The 21,142-nt window shown below is 43.4% G+C and overlaps 2 protein-coding genes and 1 non-coding gene across 10 annotated transcripts in view; 2 read left to right on the top strand and 1 right to left on the bottom strand.

Annotated features, from left to right (window-relative positions):
- Positions 1–21,142, top strand: part of LOC118360252 (monocarboxylate transporter 5-like) — a 55,724-nt gene that overhangs the window by 24,359 nt on the left and 10,223 nt on the right. For both annotated transcript variants that reach the window (XM_052481468.1, XM_052481469.1), the window contains one exon: positions 14,463–14,674. In XM_052481468.1, coding sequence (XP_052337428.1) covers positions 14,463–14,674 — 212 coding nt within the window. The remainder of the gene's footprint in view (positions 1–14,462; positions 14,675–21,142) is intronic.
- On the top strand, positions 2,228–3,349 carry LOC127912408 (uncharacterized). Of its 7 annotated transcripts, none has more exons than XM_052481473.1 (3): positions 2,228–2,517; positions 2,806–2,925; positions 2,974–3,349. In XM_052481473.1, the coding sequence occupies exons 1-3, from the start codon at positions 2,246–2,248 to the stop codon at positions 3,251–3,253; spliced, it is 672 nt and encodes a 223-aa protein (XP_052337433.1). In that variant the 5' UTR covers positions 2,228–2,245; the 3' UTR covers positions 3,254–3,349. The 7 variants fall into 7 exon arrangements, with proteins under 7 accessions (XP_052337433.1, XP_052337432.1, XP_052337431.1 ...); XM_052481472.1 differs by having other exon boundaries at positions 2,228–2,541; XM_052481471.1 differs by having other exon boundaries at positions 2,228–2,565; positions 2,806–2,901.
- LOC118360354 (U7 small nuclear RNA) lies at positions 8,430–8,484 on the bottom strand. The gene has a single exon (XR_004820834.1). It is a non-coding gene; the product is annotated as a U7 small nuclear RNA (small nuclear RNA).

Here is a 21,142-nt window from a genome sequence, read left to right as displayed (position 1 = left end):
TACATGGAGGTGTATATATGGAGGTGTATATATGGAGGTGTATATATGGAGGTGTATATATGGAGGTGTATATATGGAGGTGTATATATGGAGGTGTATATGTGGAGGTGTATATGTGGAGGTGTATATATGGAGGTGTATATATGGAGGTGTATATATGGAGGTGTGTATATGGAGGTGTATATATGGAGGTGTATATATGGAGGTGTATATATGGAGTAGTATATATGGAGGTGTATATATGGAGGTGTATATATGGAGGTGTATATATGGAGGTGTGTATATGGAGTATTATATATGGAGGTGTATATGTGGAGGTGTATATGTGGAGGTGTATATATGGAGGTGTATATATGGAGGTGTATACATGGAGGTGTATATATGGAGGTGTATATATGGAGGTGTATACATGGAGGTGTATACATGGAGGTGTATACATGGAGGTGTATATATGGAGGTGTATATATGGAGGTGTATACAGTGCTTTATTCAGACTCTTTTTCCACATTGTTTCTATACAGCCTTCCTCTAAAATGGATTTAAAAAACAACAACAATTTATAATAATAATATAATATAATATATGCCATTTAGCTGACGCTTTTATCCAAAGCGACTTACAGTCATGTGTACATACATTCTACATATGGGTGGTCCCGGGAATCGAACCCACTACCCTGGCGTTACAAGCGCCATGCTCTACCAACTGAGCCACAGAAGGACCACTATTTCCTCATCAATCTACACACAATACCTCATAGTGAAAAGGGCAAAAACAGGCTTTTAGAAAATCTTTGGTATTCAGACCCTTCACTATGAAATTTGAAATTGAGCTCACGTGCATCCTATTTCCATTGATCATCCTTGAGATGTTTCTACAACTTGACTGGAGTCCACCAATGGTACATTCATTTGATTGGACATGATTTGGAAAGCCACACCTGTCTATATAAGGTCCCACAGTTGACAGTGCATGTCAGAGCAAACACCAAGCCATGAGGTCGAAGGAATTGTCCGTAGAGCTCCGAGACAGGATTGTGTCGAGGCACAGGTCTGGGGAAGGGTATAAAAACATGCCTGCAGCATTGATGGTCCCCAAGAACACAGTGGCCTCCATCATTGTTAAATGGAAGAAGTTTGGAACCACCAAGACCTTCCTAGAGCTGGCCACCCGGCCAAACTGAGCAATTAGGGGAGAAGGGCCTTGGTCAGGGAGGTAACCAAGAACCTGATGGTCACTGTGACAGAGCTTCAGAGTTCCTCTGTGGAGATGGGAGAACCTTCCAGAAAGACAACCATCTCTGCAGCACTCCACCAATCAGGCCTTTATGGTAGAGTGGCCAGACGGAAGCCACTCCTCAGTAAAAGGCACATGACAGCCCACTTGGAGTTTGCCAAAAGGCACCTAAAGTACTTTCAGACCATGAGAAACAAGATTCTCTGATCTGATGAAACCAAGATTGAACTCTTTGGCCTGAATGCCAAGCATCACATCTGGAGGAAACCTGGCACCATCCCTACAGTGAAGCATGGAGGTGGCAGCATGGGAATGTTTTTCAGCGGCAGGGACTAGGAGACTATTCAGGATTGAGGGAAAGATTAACCGAGCAAATTACAGAGAGATCCTTGATGAAAACCTGCTCCAGAGTGTGCAGGACCTCAGCCCAGGGCGAAGGTTCACCTTCCACCAGGACAACAACCCTAAGCATACATTCAAGACAATGCAAAAGTGGCATTGGGACAAGTCTCTGAATGGCCCTGTGTGGCCCAGCCAGAGACGGACTTGAACCAAATCGAACATCTCTGGAGAGACTTGACAATAGCTGTGCAGCAACACTCCCTGTCCAACCTGACAGAGCTTGAGAGAAAAATGGGAGAAATTCCCCACATACAGGTGTGCCAAGCTTGTAGCATCATGTCCAAGAAGACTCAAGGCTGTAATCACTGTCAAAGGAGCTTCAACAAAGTACTGAGTAAAGGGTCTGAATACTCATGTAAATGTGATATTTCTAAAATAAATATATATATATATTTTTTTTTTTCTAAAAACCTGTTTTTGCTTTGTCATTATGGGGTATTTGGTTTAGGTTGATGATATTATTATTATTTTGATTTTTTAAAAACATTTTGGAATAAGGCTGTAACGTATCAAAATGTGGAAAAATGAAGGGGTCTGAAAACTTCCCAAATGGATCGTATGGATGGGGTATTTTGAGGCCTATATGAAAGGGTATTTTGAGGCCTATATGAAAGGGTATTTTGAGGCCTATATGAAAGGGTATTTTGAGGCCTATATGAAAGGGTATTTTGAGGCCTATATGAAAGGGTATTTTGAGGCCTATATGAAAGGGTATTTTGAGGCCTATATGAAAGGGTATTTTGAGGCCTATATGAAAGGGTATTTTGAGGCCTATATGAAAGGGTATTTTGAGGCCTATATGAAAGGGTATTTTGAGGCCTATATGAAAGGGTATTTTGAGGCCTATATGAAAGGGTATTTTGAGGCCTATATGAAAGGGTATTTTGAGGCCTATATGAAAGGGTATTTTGAGGCCTATATGAAAGGGTATTTTGAGGCCTATATGAAAAGGTATTTTGAGGCCTATATGAAAGGGTATTTTGAGGCCTATATGAAAAGGTATTTTGAGGCCTATATGAGAGGGTATTTTGAGGCCTATATGAAAGGGTATTTTGAGGCCTATATGAAAAGGTATTTTGAGGCCTATATGAAAGGGTATTTTGAGGCCTATATGAAAAGGTATTTTGAGGCCTATATGAAAGGGTATTTTGAGGCCTATATGAAAAGGTATTTTGAGGCCTATATGAAAGGGTATTTTGAGGCCTATATGAAAGGGTATTTTGAGGCCTATATGAAAGGGTATTTTGAGGCCTATATGAAAGGGTATTTTGAGGCCTATATGAAAGGGTATTTTGAGGCCTATATGAAAGGGTATTTTGAGGCCTATATGAAAAGGTATTTTGAGGCCTATATGAAAGGGTATTTTGAGGCCTATATGAAAGGGTATTTTGAGGCCTATATGAAAGGGTATTTTGAGGCCTATATGAAAGGGTATTTTGAGGCCTATATGAAAGGGTATTTTGAGGCCTATATGAAAGGGTATTTTGAGGCCTATATGAAAGGGTATTTTGAGGCCTATATGAAAGGGTATTTTGAGGCCTATATGAAAGGGTATTTTGTAAACCCAGTGCAAATGGAAGGATACGTCGCCATCATCATTAATGAAGGTATTTGAAGGCAAATATAACAAATTCACAAAATATGAACACTGAGTTGCATTATAATGATGCACACATACATATTTATTTATATTATGAAGACACAAAAGATGAAGACTGAGTTTTATTATAGTTTTATTATAGGTGGAGTTCTCCTTACCTTATGCCCATTCCCATGTTTCTTTTTAAATATAATAATTGACTGTGAACATACCATGGACAAAAACTGACATTTGTGTCGTTGAATGTTGATCCCGACTCCCTAGTCTGTCTCCCGACCGTATTCTGTCAATATCCACTAGGTCATTCAGGTAACTTTTCCTTCTAATGACAGAAGCGCAGAAGACGATGCAGTACTGTTTTGGTGCGTTCGTTTTAGCCTGCCAGAAGTGCCGGGTCAGCGCCAGAAGACGATGCGGTACTGTTTTGGTGCGTTCGTTTTAGCCTGCCAGAAGTGCCAGGTCAGCGTCAGAAGACGACGCGGTACTGTTTTGGTGCGTTCGTTTTAGCCTGCCAGAGGTGCCAGGTCAGCACCAGAAGACGACGCGGTACTGATTTGGTGCGTTCGTTTTAGCCTGCCAGAGGTGCCGGGTCAGCGCCAGAAGACGACATGGTACTGTTTTGGTGCGTTCGTTTTAGCCTGCCAGAGGTGCCGGGTCAGTTTTAATCTCGTACAAAGGGAAAACCAGAACGAGCTTTCCGTCTTTGTCCTCTTCAAGTCAGCCGAGTTTGACTGCGCTCTGACCCAATGACAATGGGGGGAGGGGATCACCAAGGGTGACCAATCATATTTCAGGGGAGGCTGATGACAACTCGGGGGGCCTCCCCCTCATCTCGCCCCTGACTGAAATGAGTGAGGGAGAAGTGCGAATAGGCAGTGCGAATGTCTATAGATCGCATCGCTGAGCAGAGGACATGCAGTGCGTCAGAGCAGGGCCGGACTAACGCATTTGGGGCTCCGGGGGACCTACTCCCCAACCCCCCAAAAATAATAACAATATTGTTTTTGGGAAAGCAGATTGTTTTTGTAAAACAGCTAGATTCCTGCATTTCAACACATTTTGCCATGTCCCCCGTGGCAATTTTGCCGATGTGACCAATAGAGCATGACTGGCAAAGTAATTGATCCAAACGACCTCAAGCTGTTGGCAATCAATCTGGAAAGCCAGTACAGTAATTGAATGAGCCGAGTGTTCAAATCTTTCTATGAACATATGCAAGATTCAAAATGTCCAGTTTTCCGTATGCCTAGTCATGTAGAACGAGCCCAGCCGACTACCTAGTTTTCTTTGCATACTATATCTTCGAATGTGTCGTTTTCAGGGCACTGTGTTTAGAGGTAGAACCAGCTTTGTGAAGTTGTGGTTGGATAGATTATTAGAAATAGTTTTTTTAGAAGTGAGGCAAACAAAAAATAGACCTCAGCTATAGTTATCTTGTTCCTCTTACACTATTTATGAATTATTTGTGAGTACTGTCGCAGCGCAGACTCAGACCCTAGCTGCAGTAGTCTTATGTAAAACGTTCTTATATAAAACCTGAACTTTGGCCCAATGGCCCGAGCCGTCGAGTTCAGCCCAGTAGTATCCCCATTGATGAGGCTGAGGCCACTCTGTATGAAAACCAGGCTTGCGTCCTAAATGGTTCTTTCTCCATTATCTATATAGGACCCTGGTCAAATGTAGTGCAGTATATAGGGGCACACCCCAGTATAAACATCTTTCTCCTCTGACCAGACTGCTAGCCTAGCTGTACACACCACGTGCATACTGTAGCTAAAGCCAGATGGCTGAATGTGCTTTTTAACAATTTCAAGTACACACACACACTTACATTTGCATTAGAATAATTTAGCAGACGCTCTTGGAGTACCATGTTAGTAGTTGGTATGGATCTGTGCAACACCGCTTGGTATGGCAACTGCACTGCCCTCGATCGCATGGCGCTACAGAGGGGGGGTATGGACTCCCCAGTACAATCGCTGGCGCCGAGACCCCCATGCCATCCAATACCACTATATCATGCAGTGTGAAAGGAAGACAGGGAAAATTGTTAGACTCCAGCTACCCAAGTCATAGACTCTTCTCTCTGCTTCCGCATGGCAAGCGGTACCGGAGCCACATCTCTGACACCAACAGGCTCTTGAAAAAGTTCTATCTCTTAATCATAAGACTGATAAATAGCTAACAAAATGGCCACACGGACTATCTGACTTGATGCTTACTTACAAACCCTTAACCAACTATGCAGTTTTAATAAAATAAGTATTAAGAAAATATTTACTAAATAAACTAAAGTAAAAAATAAAAAAAGTAACAGCAAAATAACAATAACGAGGCTATATACAGGTAGTACCGGTACTGAGTGAATGCTGGGGTACAGGTTAGTCGAGGTCATTTGTACATGTAGGTCAGGGGTAAAGGGACTATGCATAGATAGTTAGACTCAATGTAGAACTAAATATAACATAAGGTCGAACAAAAACACACACACAAGGGCCGGGACCATACCAGTATCGGAGATAGTTGTTTGTATTGTGGCAAGGAAAGAAAACACAAAGCGGATTTAACGTCATTAGGAAAACACACCTGGTGTTGGAAACAAACATCATTATGATGTCATCCAGACATTATGACATTATGATGTCATCCAGAGTCACATGTATTTATTTTCCAGACTATAGAACACAATATGTTACATACAGAAGGTTTTTAAAGGACCAAAGAGTTTGGTCTGCTTCGTGTTTTTCATTGTTGCCATGGAAAAAAATATTGCAATACTTGTATCGTCCCAGCTCTAACCCACACACTACACACTAGACACACATACCACACACACACATTCATACTGACTCTACACTCACGAACACACCCGCACATACAATCATCATATAAGCTGCTGCTACTCCGTTTACTCATGTATCCTGATGCCTAGTCACCTTACCCCTATACATATTGTATCTGCCTCTATCACTCCAGTATCCCTGCACATTGTAATATGGTGTTGGCACTGACCCTGGAACTGTCCCTGTATATAGTTACCTTACCCCTATACATATCTAACCCTCCCACTCCAGTATCCCTGCACATTGTAATATGGTATAATACCAGTATTGCATTGTTGGGAAAGAGCAAGAAAGGTCTTTCAATACTATTAAAGGGAATATGGTGCCTTTTTGGGTCTAAACCCCATGTGTCTTCAGTTGGCGTGATGAATGTGCTATATTGGTGAGTTGTGATTGATGGGTAACTAGTTCAGCCAAACGTTTTCCCAAGAGAATGTCTGTTACAACAGTCCTTTGCTCTGTGTGTTGTAATGACTGGAGATGTATCTTGTGACAGACTGTCATATTGAGCAGATAGCTAGCTAGTGCACACAATTTGGTTCTGGCTTCTGAGAGGGAATGGGAGTGGTATGTGAATGAATGTAGGTCTAACACAGAGTCCATGTGGGCCGGGAACCAGTCAGTGAATGCCGACCCCAGACAAAATCAACAGTGGGTATGGATGTCTCTATTTCCGTCTTGAACCCAAAGTACCTCTAAACGAGCAGAGGGTGCCCTGGAGAACATAAATGGATGGCCTATGCTCCTCACAGACTTTGTGTATTAAAGTAAGTGAGTCTGAGCCTGCCTGTGAGAGGAGCAGGGATGATAGCATTGAGTTATTCTCAGCACACATGCTTTCTGTCTCACATTCTGCTGCCATGTCATGTTCCATGCTCCCAGAAAGCACACACACAGACAGAGAGAGAGCGACCCACACACGCCACAACAAACCCAATATGTCCCCCAGCCTCCCTCCCCATCTCCATAGAAAGAGGTCCTTTCAGCTAGCTGAGCTCAGACAGAGAGGAGGGCCACCATAGTCCAGACCATATAAATATAATTAATGGAATGCACATTCCCATACCAGTCCATGTTTATGCGTTCTATTATTTACATTTCTATGCTCCAGACCAGGCCTCGTGTCAGGCCACCATCGGCCAATCCACTGGGGTCGCTAGGCAACGGCTTAGTGTCTAAACGCGGTTGCCGTGGCGACAAGAGGGCATTACGATTTATACATTTTTTTTGTCCAATGTTGAAGTGCCTGGTTGATATTGTTCCCTCATAATCATTGAGGTGGTGATGTTTACAAAAGAGATGGGGAGATGAGGCAACAGAGATGGTTTAGTAATGAGAAAGACTGGGGGGAAAGAGGACTGACTAACGTGGTTTAAAACCCTCCAACATTTAAAAAAATACTATAGTATACTATGGTACAAAAACTAGACTATTCACTGTAGTGTTTTTGCGGACTTTACTGTAGTATTCACTGTAGTGTTTTTGTGGACTAAAGACCTCACTGTGTTAAACCCTTTAACTCAGAGCATAGGCCATCCACTAAGGTTCTCCATGCCTGGATACAGCCCTTAGCCGTGGTATATTGGCAATATACCACAAACCCCTGAGGTGCCTTATTGCTATTATAAACTGTCTAGCAACATAATTAGAGCAGTAAAAATATGTAATCCCAATCAGCATTCGGGGTTTGAACCACCAAGTTTATAATGTAGTATTTGCAGACTTCAGTATACTGTAGTATTTACTGTAGTGTTTTTATGGATATTACTGTTGTATTTACTGTCAGGATTTGGCCAGGGTTGTTCCGGTTTTTGGTCACTAGATGCCCCCATTGTGCCTTTTGACCTTTTGTTTTCCCTTGATCCCCATTATTATTTGCACCTGTGCCTCGTTTCCCCTGATTGTATTTAAACCCTTTGTTTTCCTCAGTTCTTTGCTCTGTGTTTGTATGTTAGCACATAGCCCTATAGTACTCTGAACTCTTTTTGATCCCGGTGGACTCTCTTGTGGAATTCTGTTTTTTTTGTTATTGTTTGTTTTTTGAGTATCTTTTGAGGCTTTTTGTGCTTTACCTTCCACCTTGTGGATTTACCTTTTTTGTCTTGGAGGATTACCTTTGTTCTTGTGGAATTCCTTTTGAGGTTGTGGAGTTACATGTTTTCCTGAAGAACTTCACTTTTTACTTCATTAAATACACCGTCTCAAGTACTGCTGTGTCTGCCTCATCTTCTGGGTTCTGCCGACTATTCGTGGCTCAGTTGGTTAAGTGACTGTTTCTCACTCCGGAGACCCGGGTTCGTAACCGGGTCCTGACAATTTACTATATATAATTTTTTGACATAGAAGTGGAGGGTTTCTCTTTTCAGGAAACCTACTGGAGAAACTCTTAAAGAGCTAATTTTCTAGAATCGGTATGTATGACTGGGGTCTGAACAGATAGTACAATGCTTCTGCTTTTTTTTAATAACCTGTAGGGAACACAATACTTAGCATGCAGGTTTCTCACCTCTGGGTGCCACAAATTGCGACACAGGGGAAGGAAATGAGCAGGGTACATGCAAATTCAATGCTGTAGCATTTACTATAGTTAAAAAAGGGAAGTGTTTTTGTGGACAACTGTAGTATTTATTACAGTGTTTTTGTTGTTGCAGATAACACTGTAGTATTTACTGTAGTATTCTACAGGATACTACAACATTCTATAGTAAGTACTACACATGATTGAGGGATACAGTTTACTATAGAATTCTATAGTAAGTACTGTAGTATTTTATAGAAAACTGTAGTATTTTTTTTCATGTGGGCTGCTTTAACAGGGAAACCTCACTAGCACTTTGTGACACCTGCCGATATAAAACAGGCTTTATAAAATACATTTTATTTGATTAAATGTCTGTTTGAAGTGAGAGGAATTGAAAAGCAATCCTTCTGCCTTGTAGTTGGACCTTTAACTTGTTAAGGGTTATCGCTGGGAGGCGTGTAGCACTATAACACATGCCTGTCTGGTTAGATGACTGACAGAGGTGAGAGCCTCACAAACATCTGTGACTTCCCATTCCCAAGCCATTTGGCTTCCAGGAAGTGGAGAGAGAGAGAGATCCTGGTTCCAAATCTGTTTGTGCTGTCCCACATGAAAACATACTATAGTATACTATGATATACTGTAGATACTATAGTATTCACTGTACTGTTTTTTTGCAGGCTTTACTGTAGTATTCGCTGTAGTTTTTTGCAGACCAAAGTCATTAACAACACTACAGTGAATACTGTAGTATTTACAGGTAACTGTAGTATAAATACTCTAGTAATGAAAACTGTAGTATGCAGTGCCTTCATAAAGTATTCACACCCCTTGACGTTTTTGCAGATGTTGTGTCACTCATCTACACACCCCATAATGCCAAACTTGAATTATGTTTTTAGAATTAATTTTTTTAATGAATTAGTAAACAAAAGCTGAAAAGTCTTAAGTCAATAAGTATTCAACCCCTTTGTTATGGCATGCCTAAATAACTTCAGGATTAACAATTTGCTGAACAAGTCACATAATAAGTGGCATGGACTCACTCCGTGTGCAATAATGGTGTTTTTAAAATATATATATTTTTTTACCCCTCTACCAATAGGTGCCCTTCTTTGCAAGGCATCGGAAAACCTCCCTGGTCTTTGTCGTTGAATCTGTACTTGAAATTCATGTGTTATATATATATATTATTGAATATCCCTTTGAAGATAGTGAAGTTATTATATAATACTTTGCAGAGCTGTGAAAAAAAGTTTCTCCCTTTCTAATTCTCTACTTTTGTATATTTTTTGATACTGAATGTTATCAGATCTTCAACCAAAAGATAAAGGGAACAAATAACACAACAATGACATACTTATTTAGTTTATTTTATGGACAAAGTTATCCAACATCCGATGCCCCTGTATGAAAAAGTAATGGCCCCCTTACACTCAATAGCTGGCTGTGACACCTTTAGCTGCAATGACTGCAACCAAACGCTTCCTGTAGTTGTTGATCAGTCTCTCACATCGCTGTAGACGAATTGTGGCCCTCTCTTGCAGGCAGAACTGCTTTAACTCAACGACTTTTCTGGGTTTTCAAGCAAGAACTGCTCGTTTCAAATCCTGCCACAACATCTCAATTGGTATTAGGTCTGGACTTTGACTAGGCCATTCCAAAACTTCGATTTTTTTGTTGCTTTCTATCAATTTTCATGACTTGATTGTGTGTTTTGTATCATTGTCTTGCTGCACTTCAGCTTCAGCTCACAGACGGGTGTGGACCTGACATTCTCCTGTAGAATTATCTGATACAGAGCAGATTTCATGGTTCCTTCTATTAAGGCAAGTCGTCCAGGTCCTGAGGCCGCAAAGCAACCCCAAACCATCACACTACCCTCCATGCTTGACCGTTCTTATGACGCTCTTAAGATGGAATGCCATGTTTGGTTTTCGCCAGACATAACGGGGACCCATGTCTTCTAAAAAGTTATACTGTCCATAGAACATTCTTCCAAGAGTTTTGATAATCATCCAGGTGCTTCCAGGTGCTTTTTTTTTGGCTAAATTAATTCAACTTTTTGGATGACATGTGAGAGACAACTACAGGAAGCGTTTGGTTGCAGTCATTTCAGCTAAAGGTGGCACAACCAGTAATTGAGTGTAAGTGGGCAATTACTTTTTCCACACAGGGGACATTGGGTGTTTCTTAACTCTGTTTAATTAAATAAATAAATAAAACATTTGTTTTGTTATTTGTAAACTCAAGATCCCTTGATTTAATACCAAGTTTTGGTTGAAGATCTAATAACAGTCCGTTTCTATGGAAAAATAGGGAAAATAAGAAAGGGGGCCAAATACATTTTCACATAACTGTATATGGTCTATACTTGGCATACAGGTTTATAACTTATGGGTGGCACAACTTGTGAAATGGGGGAGGGGAGTGGGTGGGGTATATGCTAATTAAATACTGTAGTATTTACTATAGTTTCAAAAAGTGTTGTGTTTTTGGACACTGTAGTGTTTTTGCATATATTACTGTAGTATTTACTACAGTGCTTTTTTTGCTGATAATACTGTAGTATTTACTATAGTATTCTACAGTATACTACCACATACTGTAGTAAGTACTACACGTGATTGAGGGATACTACAGTAGTGTAGTATTCTACAGTATAATACAGTTTAGTATAGAATTCTATAGTAAGTAGTGTAGTATTCTATAGTAAACTGTAACATTTTTTTCATGTGGGGTCTTGAGTTGTCATAAGTTGGCAAGATGGCACAAACTGATCTGGGACCAGGCTAGAGAGAGAGAGGCAGCTCTATTGAAACCCATTGTCCTGCGTTTCTTCAGAAACAGCTGTAAAAAAATAAAATAATAAAATAAACTTCCACCAACCTGCTGTGAGTAAAACAGACAAAAAACACCAGGGCTCGTCTGTTCTCCGGAGGGGGAACAACCTCGGGGCTAGTCTGTTCTCCGGAGGGGGAAGAACCTCAGGGCTAGTCTGTTCTCCGGAGGGGGAAGAACCTCAGGGCTAGTCTGTTCTCCGGAGGGGGAAGAACCTCAGGGCTAGTCTGTTCTCCGGAGGGGGAAGAACCTCAGGGCTAGTCTGTTCTCCGGAGGGGGAAGAACCTCAGGGCTAGTCTGTTCTCCGGAGTGGGAAGAACCTCAGGGCTAGTCTGTTCTCCGGAGGGGGAAGAACCTCAGGGCTAGTCTGTTCTCCGGAGGGGAATTTAGGGCTAGTCTGTTCTCCGGAGGGGAAGAACCTCAGGGCTAGTCTGTTCTCCGGAGGGGAAGAACCTCAGGGCTAGTCTGTTCTCCGGAGGGGGAAGAACCTCAGGGCTAGTCTGTTCTCCGGAGGGGGAAGAACCTCAGGGCTAGTCTGTTCTCCGGAGGGGGGAAAAATTAAATTAGTTACCCATGGCTCATTGGTCAAAGCCTATGGGGAAATGAATGGGGTCTTAGGAGGGTTGTGGGATAAATGCTGAAAATTAAGTCTGAGGTTAACATAGAAGAAAACATATCAGATCTCCTAAGCCTATGTGACACTATTAGTCAGTTAACATGACCTTTATGAATTATGAAGTCATGTTTTGTTCTATGATATACTAAACTCGGCAAAAAAAGAAACGTCCTGTCACTGTCAACTGCATTTATTTTCAGCAAACAAAATGTGTAAATATTTGTATGAATATAACAAGATTCAACAACTCAAAAGTCAAAAACTCAAAACTCAAAACTCAAAAGTACAGTCAGTATCTGGTGAGGCCACCAGCTGCATTAAGTACTGCAGTGCACCTCCCCCTCGTGGACTGAACCAGATTTGCCAGTTCTTGTTGTGAGATGTTACCCCACCCTTATCCACCAAGGCACCTGCAAGTTCCCGGACATTTCTGGGGGGAATGGCTCTAGCCCACACCCTCCGATCCAACAGGTCCCAGATGTGCTCAATGGGATTGAGATCCGGGCTCTTTGCTGGCCATGGCAGAACACTGACAGTAAAATAAAGGTAAAATTAAAATAAAAAAAAATAGGGAATAGGCTGCCATTTAGTATTAACCCATTCTAGATGCATAGTTATTATCAGCCACTAGAACTAATGAATTCAAAACATAATCAATAGCTGCGATGTGACAGATGATCAAGAATACAGTAGTTGATGCAGATCTTATCTACTCATTAGATATTTGTTTTGCTGTCATCTATTGATTTGTCTACCACATTCAGCCGTTGGCGTAAGCTGTTGTTGTTGTCGTCAGCGGTTGTCGTCAGCCGTTGGCGTAAGCTGTTGTCAGCTGTTGTTGTCGTAAGTTGTTGTTGTTGTTGTCAGCGGTTGTAAGGGCATTATGAAGGAACACTCGGTTGCTTATGATAAGCCACTGCACTTATTAACCTCTGTATCTTGCTTTACCTTGAGTAGGAAAACAGTATAGAACCCTGCAGATAAAAACATCACAAATAGAAATGATGTGACTGTCATTCTTTATTCTACACGTAAGAGAAGTTTGTTTACTCCATTGCTGTCATAGTAAAGCCAAACATCACAATGAGTGACAAGGAGTTGTAATAATAGCACAAACAGACTGGCACTCAGGCTAGATAGCTCTCTGTCGGAGTGTTCCACTACGTGGTGTCCTGCTAAATGGAACGTGTTCCTGGACATTCTCTCCAACACGAGACGGAACACGGGACTCCAGATGGGAACTCTGTGGGAGACTGAGTGGGAGGAGACTGAGATGGAGGATGTCACAGATGTCACACATCATGTTTGAAGACTGCTGCAGTACTCTCTCGCTCGCTCTCTCTCTCACTCACTCTCTGTCACTCTCCCTCCCTCTCTCTCTCTAATAGAGGTTGGTCTCTCGCTTTCTTTCTGAATGATTTACTGATTGATTGAAACCTGGACAAAGGCACTACTCACTCAACAGCCCACCCACCTTTAAATAGGACAGGTACATGAGTAATGAAATGATCCGTTGACGACAAAGAACATTATATAAAATCATCATTAAAGTCATCAATAGTCTTGATACAGACTAATACAGATGTTTCTCCTCTCCCTCTCTTTCTCCTTCTTCCTCTCCTTCTCCCTCCCTCCCCTTCTTCTCTTTCTCTGTCCCCTCTCCTTCCTCCTCCCCCTACCCCCGTCTCCCTTCCCCACTCCTTCCCCCTACCCCCCCTCTCCTTCACCCTCACTCTCCCTCTCCTTCTTCCTCTCCTTCCTCCACCCCTCCCTCCCCCTCCCCCTCTCCCCCCCCCACTCCCCCCTCTCCTTCACCCTCACTCTCCCTCTCCTTCCCCCTCTCCTTCTTCCTCTCCTTCCTCCACCTCTCCTTCCCCCTCTCCTTCTTCCTCTCCTTCCTCCACCCCTCCCTCCCCCTACCCCCTCTCCCTCCCCCACTCCCCCCCTCTCTCCTTCACCCTCACTCTCCCTCTCCTTCTCCCTCTCCTTCTCCCTCCCTCCCCTTCTCTTTCTTTGTCCCCTCTCCTTCCTCCTCCCCCTACCCCCTCTCCCTCCCCACTCCCCCCCCCTCTCCTTCACCATCACTCTCCCTCTCCTTCCCCCTCTCCTTCTTCCTCTCCTTCCTCCACCCCTCCCTCCCCCTACCCCCTCTCCCTCCCCCACTCCCCCCCTCTCCTTCACCATCACTCTCCCTCTCCTTCCCCCTCTCCTTCTTCCTCTCCTTCCTCCACCCCTCCCTCCCCCTACCCCCTCTCCCTCCCCCCTCTCCCTCCCCCACTCCCCCCTCTCTCATTCACCCTCACTCTCCCTCTCCTTCTTCCTCTCCTTCCTCCCCCTCCCTCCCCCTCTCCCTCCCCCACTCCTTCCCCTTCACCCTCACTCTCCCTCTCCTTCCCCCTCCAGGTATCACAGAGACTATAGCCCAGCTAGGCTCTGGTTGGCTAGCGGATAAGAACCTGTTCCATAAGTACCACTATCACAAGGCCTACCTGATCCTGTGTGGAGTGGTCAACCTGTTTGCCCCACTGGCTAACACCTACATGCTGCTCATGGTTTACGCTGTCTTCTTTGCCATCTTCTGTGGCGGTTACATGGCACTGCTACTGCCTGTCCTGGTAAGAAAACAACACACACACACACACACACAAGCCTAATCATACAATATATCAATATCAGTGTTTGGGTCCATGTTCTGCGGGAGCTACATGGTACTGCCCGTCCTGGTAAGGAACCAGTCCATCAGGGTTGGTGTCGTTTTGAAGAACTTAAGTCAATTCACGGAAATTCCAATTTAATAATATTTTAAAAATTGCATCTTTTCTATGACTTCTCACTGGGTAATTAGATTATATAATTTAAGAAGATTGCACACTGCTGTGAACTTACTTACGCAGTGTCTCAGCTGAGAGACAATTCAAGGTCAATAATTAATAATCTACTGTTGATACTGGCAAAGCGTGCAAGTACTTATTTTCTTTCAAGGTGACCTAGATACCACCCACCAATCAATGAAGATAAAGAAAGTAACCATACAGGGGAGATGAGCGATTTCTTGAGAAATTGCTAGTACCATTTGTTCCATAGCGATAATGTTTTCCGACAGTTTTTTTTTTAAAGTGCTGACCAACCATTCTTAACAGGATCTTTGAAGGATCTGTTCACTGTTTGCTGATCTATGCCTTCCCAGTCTGAGAATGTAATGTCATGAATATAACTATTGTTTCCTGAAGGAGGGAAATGAGGTACAAAATACTATGGGAAGACTTGTTGGAAGCCCCGCCTTCCACAGGCGTGAAGCTCGGATTCATTCCCTCAATTTAATACCACTTCGCTGAGCCCAATATTATCATTACCAACATAAAGGGAAAACATGCAGGAAAGGGAAACGTGTGTAGCAGGATAGCTTCTGTCTCTCTCCTCGCCTCGAACCAGGGATCCTCTGCACAAAACAACAACTGACACCCACGTAGCATCATTACCCATCGCGCCACAAACGCCACGGCCCTTGCAGAGCAAGGGGAACAACTACTTCAAGGTCTCAGAGCGAGTGACGTCACTGATTGAAACACTATTAGCGCGCACCACCGCTAACTAGCTAGCCATTTCACATCGCTTACACATGCAAGAGAGGCAAAATTACTAGTGAACATCTGTGCTACATCTGAGTCCCTTTACTCGTTCTAATTTCTCAGACAAAGGTCTGTCACAAGATGGATACCTGTCATTAATATAAATACCACCTAACTGACGGTGAGGTTCTCTGAATCTAATCTGTTTCTAATCAGTTTTCTGATTTTCCTTGCCTGATTACACTGCCAAAGGTAACGGTTGACAACTGTAATGTCAACACAGTGGGATTAAAAAATAATAATAATAATAATTAAATCCACCACTTCTGGGTATTCTGCAAAACATTGTAGGAGTTGATCACCTGGATCAGACTTGTCAACCCCACCCATCTGGGGCGGCAGGGTAGCCTCGTGGTTAGACTTGTCAACCCCACCCATCTGGGGCGGCAGGGTAGCCTCGTGGTTAGACTTGTCAACCCCACCCATCTGGGGTGGCAGGGTAGCCTCGTGGTTAGACTTGTCAACCCCACCCATCTGGGGCGGCAGGGTAGCCTCGTGGTTAGACTTGTCAACCCCACCCATCTGGGGCGGCAGGGTAGCCTCGTGGTTAGACTTGTCAACCCCACCCATCTGGGGCGGCAGGGTAGCCTCGTGGTTAGACTTGTCAACCCCACCCATCTGGGGCGGCAGGGTAGCCTCGTGGTTAGACTTGTCAACCCCACCCATCTGGGGCGGCAGGGTAGCCTCGTGGTTAGACTTGTCAACCCCACCCATCTGGGGCGGCAGGGTAGCCTCGTGGTTAGACTTGTCAACCCCACCCATCTGGGGCGGCAGGGTAGCCTCGTGGTTAGACTTGTCAACCCCACCCATCTGGGGCGGCAGGGTAGCCTCGTGGTTAGACTTGTCAACCCCACCCATCTGGGGCGGCAGGGTAGCCTCGTGGTTAGACTTGTCAACCCCACCCATCTGGGGCGGCAGGGTAGCCTCGTGGTTAGACTTGTCAACCCCACCCATCTGGGGCGGCAGGGTAGCCTCGTGGTTAGACTTGTCAACCCCACCCATCTGGGGCGGCAGGGTAGCCTCGTGGTTAGACTTGTCAACCCCACCCATCTGGGGCGGCAGGGTAGCCTCGTGGTTAGACTTGTCAACCCCACCCATCTGGGGCGGCAGGGTAGCCTCGTGGTTAGACTTGTCAACCCCACCCATCTGGGGCGGCAGGGTAGCCTCGTGGTTAGACTTGTCAACCCCACCCATCTGGGGCGGCAGGGTAGCCTAGTGGTTAGACTTGTCAACCCCACCCATCTGGGGCGGCAGTGTAGCCTCGTGGTTAGACTTGTCAACCCCATCCATCTGGGGCGGCAGGGTAGCCTCGTGGTTAGACTTGTCAACCCCACCCATCTGGGGCGGCAGGGTAGCCTCGTGGTTAGACTTGTCAACCCCACCCATCTGGGGCGGCAGGGTAGCCTAGTGGTTAGACTTGTCAACCCCACCCATCTGGGGCGGCAGGGTAGCCTCGTGGTTAGACTTGTCAACCCCACCCATCTGGGGCGGCAGGGTAGCCTCGTGGTTAGACTTGTCAACCCCACCCATCTGGGGCGGCAGGGTAGCCTCGTGGTTAGACTTGTCAACCCCACCCATCTGGGGCGGCAGGGTAGCCTAGTGGTTAGACTTGTCAACCCCACCCATCTGGGGCGGCAGGGTAGCCTCGTGGTTAGACTTGTCAACCCCACCCATCTGGGGCGGCAGGGTAGCCTAGTGGTTAGACTTGTCAACCCCACCCATCTGGGGCGGCAGGGTAGCCTCGTGGTTAGACTTGTCAACCCCACCCATCTGGGGCGGCAGGGTAGCCTCGTGGTTAGACTTGTCAACCCCACCCATCTGGGGCGGCAGGGTAGCCTCGTGGTTAGACTTGTCAACCCCATCCATCTGTCGATTGTAATTGTGGATTCCAGCAGACTGGTGGACCATTTCCCTATTCCAGACACCATCTTGTTGGACTAGCCTTGTTACTGGAGTGGAATCATTTACATTGTGAAAATTGGAATGGCAAGCAACAGTATGTGTGTCTCTCCACTGTATAGCCGATACATTGCCCACTATCCTACACCAACACATATCTCCACCCCTCGGTTTGACGCTCCCACTTTTTAAAGTACTTAAATGCATCAGGCAACTGTTTCCAGTTTACCGTACAAGTCCCAAATGCATTGGACCCCTGATCTCTGACTACTTACGATGCATAAAATTTGTCGAACCAACCTTTTTAACCTTGGTTTTCATATGTCTAATTCCTCAACCACACGACCATCCCGTCTGCTGGTTTAAACTTTGACGTCTAAGTGTAGCCTGTGTCAGATGAAGCAAAACATCATCTTAATCCCCACCTTGTCCTCCGTTTCATATACTGCTTGAATCCTGATTGCCCCTTTGGATTTGACCATGTGTTCATCAATGGCTATGTGTTGGTTTGGCTGATAGAGCTTTTTACAAGTCTGTTATCAGGTGGTGCAGTGAGTACTGCAGTTTTCAAACCCTATCTGTATTATCCTCAGTGGCAGGATCCACAACGTGTAAAGAAGCCAACAGAGCTTTGAAGTGATTAAGCAACATGAAAGATCTAGTCCAAGAACCCCGAGAAGACTTTGTACCCCAGTATCAATGAAGGTCAGGCAGTTCGGTAAATCCCGTGTAAATGAGTAGTCCAAGAAACAGGTCGAATTCTGTAGGTGTAACCTCTAGCCACGCTCAGAGGGAATCACCATAGGAAGGGCACTTCAAAACAATACCCCAACCTGGATTATGAACCCACAAACCTCTCCCTCCAATGCCTGTGTGACAAACATTACATAGAAGTCTATCTCCTTTAAGTCTTTCCTGAGTGGTTGACAGGATTGCCTGACGTACCCTGCCAAGATCTAAACCAACTGGACGTTCAGGCCTGAAAGGGATGGATTCCGGTGCCGGTGTAATCAACATCATACGACTGAAACATGCTATCAGGCAAGACAGAGCGTTTACGCTTACAGGGACGTGGAGCACGAACAGAAAGACTTAGATTCAAGGCGAGAGATATCTAAGTACACAGTACCAGTCAAGAGTTTGGACTCACCTACTCATTCAAGGGGTTTTCTTTATTTTTTACTATTTTCTACATTGTAGAATAATAGTGAAGATATCAAAACTATGAAATAACTCATATGGAATCGTGTAGTAAGCAAAAAAGTGTTAAACAAATCAAAATAGATTTTAGATTCTTCAAAGTAGCCACCCTTTGCCTGGATGACAGCACACTCTTGGTATTTTCTCAACCAACTTCATGAGGAATTCTTTAAAACTTTAAAACTCCAGGTAAAAATATACTTGGCTTATATCTTAATCTGACTTTGAAATGGTTACTTCCAAAGTAGCAATATCAAAAAAAGAAAGTGTCCAGATAAAAATTGTAATTATTAGATGACGCTTACCTAACACACTTGTCTAAATTGAAGGGTAATGTGAAGGAAATGCTATAACCACCCCACAGCCACATCTAGCTAAGTAGATGGGTCACTATTGTCTAGACATGTACACACGTCAGTGAAAATACAATAGATGGTCTTATTCACCCCCAGACACACCTGGCTAACTCAACTCGCAAAGTGAAGTCTTTTGTTTACATATGTAGCTAGCTAGATATCTAAACAACGAACTGGCATAATCCCAACTCATACTACTACCAATACAAACATTGTCATAGCTGTAGTATGAATCTCCAGGTAGCTAAAAAGCTAACCAACTAGGTCTAATGTTAGCTAGCTAGCTAACATTAGGCTATAAGTAGCAATTCAAATGGATTTCTGATTCTAATAATATTACTTCACAGATTGTACATGTAACGTTTGCTAGCAAGCCAGCAAGCTAAAGTTTGCTAGCTAGTGAACGTTATACTTTAGCTTGCAATGAAAATTACTTTCTGACAAATTGTTTAACGTATAATATCTGAAAATGTAACTAGACGGTTACCGGTATACATGGATGAATGCTTCACGGCAGACTGGGACCATTTAACTTCATTTGGTTTTGGCCAGCGTTGTGTCAAGTCACTCCGGTTCACACTGACCGTGGAATGTGCAGAAAGTAGCCCGCCACTTTTTCCAACTGATTTTTCCACTTCAACCGCCTGCTAAATTCAGGGCATCAATGTTGTTGAGAAAAGTAGCAAAACTTGTGGTTCTCAATGCAGCTCACGTTATAGACAGAAGCATGCTACATGACAGACCAATCCAAACTCATCTTCCGGCATATCCAGCCTATCCATTATCACAGCCAATCATAGCTAGCTGGAAGGTTCCTGTCTTTCTTTCATGGCTAAACCAACTAGGCTCGCAATTTAACAATTTAATAAATATTTACGGATGGAATACACATTAGTTATTAAAGCACATGAAAGTTCACATGTTCCAGAAGGCATTTCTGCCCAAAAAAAACGCATTTTGATAAAACATTTATTTTACATTCAAGTGCCTCTCCTGTGAAGTAGTGACTTGCGACATACACCTAGTTTCCTGAAATGAGTCACATTTGAGAAAACATATAATTGCATATATGATAGTCCATAACTGAAATATTAGGACCAATTTATGCCTTTAAGTAGCAAACCAGCTAGACCAGGAACATTTAGTTACCAAGCTGACCACCACAATGTCATTATTTATAAGCTATTATACATAAAGGTTTAGCTAGTAAAATATAGCCATCCAATTTTCCTTCACCATTAGCCAGTCACTTTTTTTTAGCTCTAATATCTAATGACAAATACATTTTATTTTGTACAGTTATCAAAGAAAATTGTAACATCAAAAAGACAAGACGAGTTAAATGAAGTAGGCTACCTTGCTCCGTCTTGGGTGACTGACTTGACCAACACAGGCTAACTAGCCATCCTAGTTAGCAAGCAATCTTGCTAGATAGCCAACACTACATTTCCGATTCAAAGCTTTTCATGTACTTAAAAACATATCGATGTCATTGATCAGATGATATTAATTTTTACTTTAGAAATGGTCAACTCACTTTCAAGCTGATTCTACTTTTCAAGTCTACTCAGTGTGATAGCTAGTTAGGTCACCAGGCGTCAAAATGTCATTTCACAGAGTCATCTTGTCTTTCAGAACAAATACTCTAAGATGTAAATATTATCATTACCAACATAAATATTTATTATACAGTTTATTTACCTTATTGTTGTCCAAATCTGAATGATGGCCTTGCCACATTTTGTTACAACCTGTCAGATTGAGAAAGGGAGAGGTGCGTCCCTCTGGCAGCAGTATCAAATGAGCCATTTTCATGTTGAGTTTTTCCTTTTGAGAGAGAGCCTAATTCCTGCCTCTTAACCCATAAACCAATCATATATTATTAATGCAGATATCGTAACCTATCGAAAGGAGATTTTATGAGAAAAAAAAGTTATTTTTATCACAGATATATTGACGTGACAACCATCAGAAACATATTTCCTATTCTTTTATGGAC

The sequence above is a fragment of the Oncorhynchus keta genome, chromosome 27 (genome assembly GCF_023373465.1).
Source record: "Oncorhynchus keta strain PuntledgeMale-10-30-2019 chromosome 27, Oket_V2, whole genome shotgun sequence".
In the NCBI taxonomy this organism is placed as follows: Eukaryota; Metazoa; Chordata; class Actinopteri; order Salmoniformes; family Salmonidae; genus Oncorhynchus; species Oncorhynchus keta.
This window is presented reverse-complemented; position numbering and strand designations above follow the sequence as displayed.

Excerpts from the sequence above, each read along its gene's own strand:
- LOC127912408 (XM_052481470.1), top strand. The coding sequence starts at position 2,246 with ATGAAAGGGTATTTTGAGGCCTATATGAAAGGGTATTTTGAGGCCTAT. Across the intron at positions 2,566-2,805 it reads TTTGAGGCCTATATGAAAGG|GTATTTTGAGGCCTATATGA; the intron begins GTATTTTGAGGC and ends CTATATGAAAAG. Across the intron at positions 2,926-2,973 it reads TTTGAGGCCTATATGAAAGG|GTATTTTGAGGCCTATATGA; the intron begins GTATTTTGAGGC and ends CTATATGAAAAG.